Source organism: Camelina sativa, chromosome 9 (assembly GCF_030686135.1).
Source record: "Camelina sativa cultivar CO46 ecotype springtype chromosome 9, ASM3068613v1".
Taxonomy (NCBI): Eukaryota; Viridiplantae; Streptophyta; class Magnoliopsida; order Brassicales; family Brassicaceae; genus Camelina; species Camelina sativa.
Genome location: NC_141888.1, coordinates 34,886,448 through 34,896,797, shown reverse-complemented (window position 1 = coordinate 34,896,797; position 10,350 = coordinate 34,886,448). Strand labels below are relative to the sequence as shown.

General features: G+C 37.8%; 2 protein-coding genes and 1 pseudogene across 2 annotated transcripts; 1 reads left to right on the top strand and 2 right to left on the bottom strand.

The window, feature by feature from the left end:
• Positions 1-968: 968 nt before the first annotated feature.
• Positions 969-3,096, top strand: LOC147939170 (uncharacterized; annotated as a pseudogene).
• A 536-nt stretch (positions 3,097-3,632) lies between these two features.
• LOC147939169 (uncharacterized) lies at positions 3,633-5,921 on the bottom strand. Its single transcript, XM_087465898.1, has 7 exons — positions 5,427-5,921; positions 5,133-5,336; positions 4,969-5,058; positions 4,796-4,903; positions 4,476-4,701; positions 4,038-4,387; positions 3,633-3,949 (listed from the first exon to the last, which is right to left on the bottom strand). The coding sequence occupies exons 1-7, from the start codon at positions 5,919-5,921 to the stop codon at positions 3,653-3,655; spliced, it is 1,770 nt and encodes a 589-aa protein (XP_087322024.1). The 3' UTR covers positions 3,633-3,652.
• Positions 5,922-5,978: 57 nt separating this feature from the next.
• LOC104715823 (uncharacterized) lies at positions 5,979-9,765 on the bottom strand. Its single transcript, XM_010433195.2, has 6 exons — positions 9,737-9,765; positions 7,952-9,569; positions 7,251-7,876; positions 6,878-7,165; positions 6,676-6,781; positions 5,979-6,587 (listed from the first exon to the last, which is right to left on the bottom strand). Exons 1-6 carry the CDS (start codon positions 9,763-9,765, stop codon positions 5,979-5,981), a joined length of 3,276 nt encoding a protein of 1,091 aa, XP_010431497.2.
• Positions 9,766-10,350: the final 585 nt, after the last annotated feature.

The following is a 10,350-nucleotide window of genomic DNA, read 5'->3' as shown; positions in this document are numbered from 1 at the left end:
ATAAACTTAAAAAATATATTTTATTTAAAATATATTTATGATAACAACATAATACAACTTAACTTCGAGTATTACAGAAAATTTTAAACAAATTGATAAATTGATATACAACTAAAAAATGATTCATATATAAAAGTCACTACAAAAAATATGGGTATTGATAGCAGAAAAACATATCGCAGTTTTCGTAAGTGTTATCGTTGATAAAATTTTAGAAATGGAGCTCTATAATGACGCTTTTAAAACGCCAAACATAAAAATATGTAAGCGCGAACCAAAAATCAGTATTTCCGCCAAAGACTTAAAACTTTTAGTAAAACTGACTCTTTTCCCTCTCCACCCGCGAGACTTAATAAAATTTTTAGAAAAAACTTAGACTGAAAAAAAAACCATTAGTCTCACTTCATCGAGCTCTCCGCCGACGAGTCGACGACCGTCCATATTACCGCAGTTCACTGGAAAATCTTCATCAAAGACGAAGCTCCTTTGTCAGTGAGATCTTATCCGCCGACGAAGCTCCTCTGTTAACAATCTTCTCCGCCGACGATTCGCATTTCAGTCGGCTTGCTTGTTTCATTAGATTTTTCGATTCAGTGTTTTCTCAATTAGGGTTCTTCTGATTTCAAGTTTAGATATGTTTTATTTAGAGATTTCATAGTTAGGGTTCTGTCTTATTTAGAGATTTGAAGTTTAGATCTGTCTTATATCGAGATTTGTCAGTAATTTGGGTACTCTATTTGCAGGTTTTGGTACTCGCGGTTTGGAGGAATTTCTTTCTGGATTTCACCCAATTTCAATAGGTTAGTCCTTCTCAGTAATTTCTTTCTGTACTCGCGGTTGTGTTTAGTTAAACAAAACTTTATTGTGAATTTGATTGTTTTGTGGATTGCACATATTTTATGTTTCTGCCTGAATCATGCTGGTTTTAATTACTGAATGGACGGTTCTCAATAAGGGTAGCATATAAAATGGTGGAGAAGAGATGGGTTCATCTATGCAGGTAATTACTTTTTTCATAAATAAATTATATGGTAAGTGGTTAATTTGTGCAGTCTGATTTAGTTAGTTTTGTTTTCAATGGCATGTACTGAAGGACTGATCCTGCTTATGAGATTGGTGCTTTAAATTTTGTTAAGAAGAGGTTACTGATGCTATAGGAGGATCTGATCAGTTGGTAATATGCTCATGTACGGACTGTCGCAATGTTGATCGACATTTAGGCAGTGTAGTAGTAGTCACATAGTAAGCAAGGGAATAGACGAGGATTACAAGATACAAAGGGAGTGGTATCATCATGGAGAAGTGGTTTCAGTAGACAGCAATGTTAGTCAGTGGAATGAAGAGGTTTTAGGGTTATACAGAGCTGCTGAATACTTAGATGAAGAGTTAGCTGCTTAGTGTCAATTAGTGGATGATGCTGAGGGTGAGGCCGATGACAAGAAAGAGGACGAGTTCCTTGCAAAACTAGCTGATGCTGAAACTCCTTTATACCCTACGTGTGCAAGTCATAGCAAATTATCAGCCATTGTTTCACTGTATAGAATCAAGACAGAAAATGGCTGGTCAGACAAAAGCTTCAATAATCTTCTAAGGACTTTTCCAAGACATGTTACCGGAGGAGAATGTTCTACATACATCAATGTATGAAGTAAAGAAGTTTCTCAAGACTTTTGATATGGGTTATCAGAAGATTCATGCTTGTGTTAATGAGTGTTGTCTATTCAGGAAGAAGTTGAAGAAGCTTGATAATTGTCCTAAGTGCAAGGCGTCGAGATGGAAGGTAAACATGCACACTGGTCAGATAAAGAAATGTGTCCCCCAGAAAGTTTTAAGGTACTTTCCAATCATACCGCGACTGAAGAGGATGTTTAGGTCTGAGCAACTTGCGAAGGACCTGCGGTGGCATTTTTCAAACAAGAGCAGTGATGGAAAACTGCGTCACCCTGTAGATTCTGTTACATGGGATCAGATGAATGCTAAATACCCTGCGTTTGCTGCTGAACCAAGGAACATCCGTCTGAGACTTTCGACTGATGGATTTAACCCTTTCAATATGAAGAACAACATATACAGTTGTTGGCAAGTTTTGCTAGTGATTTATAATATGGCTCATGACCTATGTATGAAGAAGGAGAACATCATGCTTAGCTTGTTGATTACTGGGCCGCATCAACCTGGTAATAGCATTGACGTTTACTTGAAACCTCTAATAGAGGATCTAAACCATTTGTGGAGTAAAGGAGAGATAGCGTATGATGCTTTCAGTAAGAGCAATTTCACACTAAAAGAAATGCTCTTATTGACTATCAGTGACTTCCCTGCATATGAAAATCTTGCTGGATGCAAAGTTAAAGGTAAGATCGGTTGTCCTTTATGTGGAAAAGACATTGACAGTATGTGGTTGAGTAATTGTAGGAAACATGTATATATGTGCCATCGCAAAGGTCTATCACCAACACACAATTATCTGGGGAAAAAGACTTGGTTTGACGGAAAAGCTGAATATGGGAGGAAGGACAGGATATTAACTGGTCATAATATTTCTTTCCTCTTAAAAAATTTCAAAAATGATTTTGGAAATAAGAAAGAGAGTGGGAAGAAGAGAAAGCAGACTGCTGCTACTGAGTCATCCTCATCTGATGAGTCTGATGACACTGAGTCTGAGGAAGAGGAAAAAGACGAGGAGGAGTTATCCAGATGGAAGAAAAGGTCTATATTTTTCAAGTTGTCTTATTGGGAGGTATCACTACAAGAAATTTGACAATTGATAGCGCCTGAAAAACGCTACCGTATCATACGATAGCGGTTTGGTAAACGCTATGTCATCGCCCGCGATAAAAAGTCTGACACTTTAGATAACGTTTTTATCGTGCTATTGAATTTTGATATACAATAACGTTTTCAGCGCGCTATTGAATGTTGATAAACAATAACGTTTTTAGCGAGCTATTGAATGTTGACAAAAACTATAACGTTTTTATAACCGCCATATTTAAGTGTATACAATAGCGATTATATTTCGTTATTTTTAGACTATTTACATTTTTATGTTACTTTTTGCAGCATTCGTTTTATGCTATTTGTTTGGATTCCTGATTTACGACAAAATGAAGTGAAGAAGAAAACTTTTATAAAATAACATTAGGTTTTCAATCCAACTAACCAACATAATCCACACAATAGTTCAATAAACTTATAAACTAGTTAGCCAAACATAAACACCACACAATTGTTCAAGTTCCAAGCTAAGGCCCTAGTTTGTTTCTAACACAACTGTGTTGAACTCAAGACCCTACAATCTTATCAGTAGGCCATGCCACTGTTGTACCTAAAGCATCAGCAACACATTCCACTTCCGCACTTGGTCTCCATACTTTGGCTGTTCCAATCTTTATAATTTTAACCCATACCTTGCTAGAATTAGGTCCTAAGGGTTTACAGTGGACTGTGTCTTCCGGATTGGCTGACATGACTATACCTTCTGCAACGATCTCTCCTGAGTTTTCACAGTCCAACAACATGCAAGTCTTCTTTCCATTTGTTGAGCTGTTAGCGACGCTGCAGCTTATACTCTACCACTCAGAACAAAATTAAAGATCAACTCAAGATCATTATATAACATTTGACTAACTTAAAATTCAGTCACTGGAAATTATACCTTAGGTGATGATGCTTTTGGTGATGCTTCTCTTGAAGGTTGAGTATTGATCTTGTTAATTGGCCAGGCAATATAATCTTGAAGTACATGCTCCATCAAGTAATTTTCAGTAGTTGGTCTCCACAGATAAGCATCTTTCTTAACCACCTTATCAACCTTCACCACTGAAGCATTTGAACCAATACGAATATCATTGATCACTTCGTTTGGATCAGTAGACCATATATGACCCTCAGCAACTATCTCATCCTCCTCCACATTACAATCGTAGATGATGACCATGGCATGTACCTAAGTCAGTCATAAACAAATATATATATCAGAACAAGAAATGATAATAATACAGTTTCATAAAAATCAACCAAAATCAAAATTTTACCGATGAATCAGAAGTTTGGTAATCAACCATCTTGATTTTATTAGCTGGCCATGCTATTTTGACTCCCACAGCTTGGGTAAGTGATCCAACAGTTTTAGTTGGCCTCCAGAGAGAAGCATTTTCTACTAGTACAGACCTAACAATGACAACTGAGACATTAGGACCAATTGGAATATCAGCAACCTTGTACATTGGTTCAGACGAGCAGTACTCTCCTTCACCGACAACAACATCCTCTTTTGAGTACCAATCCAGTAGTTGACACATACGAACATCATGTCTACAACTACTACCCAGGTCCGAGGTAGAAACATCATCAGGCTGTTCACAGAAGAAGTTGAATTTTAAAAGCATACATTGGAATCATCAAGCATTGTTGACCAATGTGAGATAAAGATTAACTAACCTTATTCCCTTTAGACAAGAACTGAAGTTTATTTTCAAGATTTTCAACCTTGTTGACCAATTCCTTCTGCGTTTTCTCAAGCTCATACACATGTGCATCTCGAGCCTGAAGGAATCCTAGCTTTGTTGCAGTGATCCCTTTGTCCATCCCTCTAAGCCTTCCAGGTTTGTCTCTTCCTAACACCTGGCTCACAGCATCCTCTCTAATGCTAGTGCTAGCTGTAGATGCCATTTCACTATCAAGAGATTTTATTTTTTCCTGACACAAATAGTGAAAACAGAATTCATGTGAGTTCTATAAAACTAGTCCATAATCAATAAAGATTCAAACAAAACAATCCCATGTCACTTACAGCAGTATCGACAAATTTCTCTCTCACAGGTCTCCCATCTGAATGAGTGTGTCCTGCTATCCATACTTTGCTCCTTGACACTTTGCTTGGGTCTGAACTTTTTTTCTTCTGCAGTTAACAACACCACATCAGCTTTGCGTGAAAAATAACAGCAAATATTAACATCCACATACCATATCATCAGCTAGTCGAGTCATTCCTTTACGACTTGAGGTGTGTGGAATCTGCCCCTTTCTCAGTTCCCTGAATTTTTCACTTACAACCTATAAACAAGCCCATAATCAATAAAGATTCAAACAAAACATATTCAAGCATTACAGATTTTGAAATACACAACCTGAAATTCTGCACTAGTCTTAGACTTCACCCACTTTTTCCAAGCTGCAACAGATTGGATGTTACTTGGTTTCAACTCCAGAACCTCTTTATTATTTAGTTTTCGTACTTTAGAGACAAGCTTAGACTTAGAAGACCGCCAAGTATTATTCATCTGCCCCAAAAGAAACTCTTTTTGCCACTCTTCAGTTACATTGAACCTTGCCTACAATATTTGTGAAACAGTTTAAACAACTTGATGATTAGTACACAGACTCATATAAGAGGTAAATTAGCAAAAGTAATTAGGAAATACCTGAATTTGCTCCCACATCATGTCTTTTATTTTAGGATCCAAATATCTCCAGTCATCAAGAAGAACTGGCACATGCTCTCTTACCAAAATACCCATGAAGGATGAAAGCAAGACTGATCCTCGACCCACATGTGCACCAAGAGAATTCCATTCAACTTCAATTTTCTCTTCATGGTGTTTAGCAACTCCACGCATTTTAGTTGGCCCTCTTGTTCTCCTTTTCTTGGTTTCCTGAGCTTCTCCAGCTGTTGATTGCACATTTTCTTCTAGATCAGCCTGCTGCTCTTCTAAATCTCCATTGACTTGCCTATCTTCTTGGCCTTCATTGTGATGCTCATCACTATCAACATCATTGACCTGCCTGTCTTCTTCTCTTTCTAATCCAATTTCTTCCACAGCCTTACTGCGTTTCCGGATGGGCTTTTCAGGGACTGGAGGGATGCCTAGCTGATGGTTACTGCATCTAGGAATGATTGTATCCATTTTCTTCGACATTTTCATATACCTGAAACAGAACTGTAATAAATTTTAGTACAAGTAATCCTAATCCAATTAATTCACTACTAAGACCCCTTCACAATCTTCTCTATCAAAGAAACTCTCATCATCAGAAGATTCGTTTCCAAAATCTTCATTTTGCGGAACGGATGGTGCAACTACAAACTCTTCTTCTGTCTCTAGCTCATGATACCCTCTTGGTGGCGCCCTCATCACTACAGACCAACTTGAGGAGTCATCTCTAAAATAGAAAACTTGTTTAGCTTGGGAGGCCAAAATATATGGATCTTGGAGGTAGGCAGATTGGTTGACATTGAGATTCACAAGTGTAAATCCTTCTTCTTCTTTTACACCATTTCCTTTGTTGGCCCACTTACACTTGAATAGTGGTATATGAAACATATGGTAATCTAGCATAATTATCTGTTGTATAACTCCATAGAACACAACCATGTCCGCCATCTGTCTATTATCTCTAGCACTAGCTCTACACATGCTAAAAGCTTTATAAGTTACTCCACTATTCTGAGTCTTGCGCATTACGTCCTCAGTGTGAAATCTATGCCCATTAATGACAAACCCCTTATAGATTTGAGCTATATTCCTTGGTCCATGAGCTAACCATCTCAATTTCTCTGAATGATGTTCTGAGTTACCAGGGATCTACATATCCACACAAAGTATTTAAAGTTATTTACTATATATACATAGTAATAAGAAAATAATACTGTGTAAATATACAAGATCTAACCTTATCTTTTACCCACTGTGAGAACCTATCTGCGTGTAATTTCCATAAAAGAGTTTCACTTTTACGACATCTCACATCCATTGATTGCAATTCCTCAAGGTGCATACTGTTACAGAACATCAGATAGTTAGTTGTAAACATTAAACTTTCAAACTTAGTTGTTAAACTATAAGAAATAAGATGAGACAAAAGACAAACTTACTCTACATATGGACTCATCACTGCCATGTTCATTAGAACATATCTATGGGCAATGTCTCTCTCTTTATCACTTAATACCACTTGAGCAGCCTTCTGGAATGGGCATCCTTCAAGTATTCCCCCAGGGGATCCAACATCTTCATTACGGTTGATTGTTTCTTCCACCGGTACAGAATTTTGTAGGAACTCCATGCAGAATGCAATACACTCCTCAGCTAAATAACCTTCAGCCATACAAGCTTCTGGCCTTGCATAGTTTTTGACATATGCTTTTAGTGTTTTCATGTACCTATATCTCAACCAAATACAGATATACTATGTTAGTAAACTATTGAAATACAACCTGTAAATTTTCAAAGTTCAAAGATGATTACCTTTCAAAGGGGTACATCCATCTGAAATGAACAGGTCCACCCAAACGTGCCTCCCTTGCTAGATGTATTGGAAGATGGTACATTATATCGAAAAGGGATGGAGGAAAATATCTTTCTAGTTGGCAAAAGGTCTCTACACACTCAGCCTCCAGTGATATTAGCTTTTCTGGATCAAGAACTCGCTGACACAACCTCTTAAAGAAATTACATAGTCTAATCACTGCAATTCTAGGACCCTTTGGTAGTAATCCTCTCAAAGCTACTGGTAAGAGATTCTGAAGAAGCACATGATGATCATGTGACTTCAATCCACCAGTCATAGGAGGATCCACTGAAACACAGTTGGATATATTTGCAGAATAACCATCAGGCCCTCTGAATGAACTTAACCGCTTGCAAAATTCAGTTTTTTCAGACTTGGACAGCCAATAAGCAGCTGGAGGCAAATAAGTCCTCTTCCCTTTTTCCTGTGTGTGTAACTTCTGTCTAATTCCCATGTCTGCGAGATCTTTCCTTGCTTTCACCCCATCTTTTGACTTAACAGATTGCATCAACATAGCCAACATAGCATAAGAAACATTCTTCTCCACATGCATTACATCAATATTGTGACGAACCGGCATATCCTACCACAAAAGAAGAAGAATTAGTTCAATATATATATGATATGCAACTTTATATTGAAATTTGAATCTATATACCTTCCAGTAAGGTAACTCAAACAGGATGGACCTTTTCTTCCACCTCCATCTACCATCGTCTTCATCAGATTCATCATTCGATGGTTCCGCATCTTCACTTATACCTTTTCTTTTCCTTTTCCCTTTTTTCTCTATACATTTACCAAAATCATTTCTGAAATCCTTAAGCATCTCACAGATTTCTACTCCAGTTTCAACTCTTCTTGCACTTCCTTTCTCTACTGTATTATCAAACCATTTCTTTCTTCTTCTGTACGGATGATCAGGTCTGAGCCTCTTTCTGTTGCCCAAATACACATGCTTACGGCTAAATTTTAACCATCTAAAAGGCGTATCTTTTCCACAAACAATACATGCCTGTATCCCTTTGACTTTACATCCTGACAATGATCCTAATGCTGGATAATCAGTTATACTCCACATCAACATTGCTCTAAGTGTGAAATTCTCCTTCATGAAAGAGTCATAAACTAAAATACCTTCATGCCACAAATCCTTCAGATCATCTATCAATGGAGCTAGGTAGACATCAATGTTATTGCTCGGTGCAGTTGGCCCAGGGATCAAAAGAGTGAGCATCATGTTCTCAGCCTTCATACACAATGTCGGATGCATGTTGTAGTTCACTAATAATACTGGCCATGTGCTATACTTCGTATTCTGGATGGCAAAAGGATTCATCCCATCAGTGGAAAGGCCTAGGCGGAGGTTTCTTGGTTCAGCAGCAAACTCAGGCCATTTATCATTCGCATTGGCCCAAGTTAATGAATCAACTGGATGCTTCATTGTACCATCTGTACTTGCATTATTAAAATGCCACCTCAAGTCTTCAGCCATTCTTTTGGATCTAAACATCCTCCTAAATCTATCTTTAATTGGAAAATACCTTAGAACCTTTGCTGGAATCCCCTTATTCTCTTCACCGGTATTCATATCCCTGTCCCATCTGGAGATACCACATCTTGGACAGGTTTCAATATCTGCATATTGCTTCCTGTATAGGATACAATCGTTCTTGCATGCATGTATCTTGTCATATCCAAACCCAAAAATTTTCAGAAACTTCTTCATCTCATCTGTTGATCTCGGTAACACATTGTCCTTAGGAAGCATTTCATGAACCATTTTGAGCAACTGATCAAAAAAGTTCTCCGACATACCGCTCTTCACTTTAATCCTGTAAAGCCCCATGATTGCAGATATCTTGGTGTAGTTGGGACAGATTGAATACAAAGGAGTTTCCGCATATTGTAGCTTCTTTCTAAACTCAGATTCTTCTACACTATCAACATCATCATTCTGATCTTCACTATGGCTACTGGGCTTTGAATCACTATCAAAGAAGGCTGTTCTAATCAAATCATAAGCTTCAAACTCAGAGCTTAGATCTTCATCTGGCTGAGCAATTTTCTTATCACCATGAATGCTCCAACACGAATTCCTCTTGTATTTCTCATCCATTCCCCTAATCACTAGATGATCAAACATAGTCTCTATTCCTTGATGAGACAAATTCCAGCAATGTGTGCAGGGACATAGCATAAAACTAGGATTACCCAAACTTGTTGTTGCTGCATTCACAAAATTTCTAGCTCCTATCCCATACTCAAGGCTAGCCCTGTAAGCAACAAACATTATAAAGTTCAATAGCATATCTCTGTTAAAAACGAATTTCAAGACCAAACATATACATAGAAAAGCTAAAACACTGTATTTCTGAAATACTGAAGCTTTTTATGAAAACAAGACTTCTGTGCAATGAAAAAACCGGAAATAATGTCATACCTTGGTAGCCAAACCCATGACTTATCCATCGTCCAACAAGACCGTAACTCAGCTCCACATACACTCAAATTTAAAACCAGAGAATCGAGTGTGAGAATCAGAGTGAACTCATCGTCCAACAAGACCCTATCAAAAAATCAACAAATCAGAGAACAAGCAAAGATAAAATTACCCACCCGGCTAATCTGAGTGTGAGAATCGAGTGTACTCCTTGATTAGGGTTTCCACCGTGAAATCGAGTTGAGAGAGAGAGAGATGGAGTTCCAAGACAGAGAAATCGAGTTGCGAGAGAGAGAGAGAAACCGAGTTCAGGAAGAGAGAAATAGCTAGAGACTGAGAAATCAATTGAGAGCCAGAGAAATCGAGAAAGAGAAACCGAGTTGAGGAAGAGAGAAATAGAAACTGAGAAATCGATTGAGAGCCAGAGAAATCAATTGAGAGGAAAAGTCGAGAAGTCGATTGAGAGTTTGAGAGTTTGAGAGACTGAGAAGTCGATTGAGAGGAAAAATCGAGAAAGAGAGAAAAATGAAAACCCTTTTTGCCTTAGATCTATTTTTTTGCCTTAGGGAAATGACGAATTTTTTCCCCCTTTTAATTTCAATAGCGTTTACAAA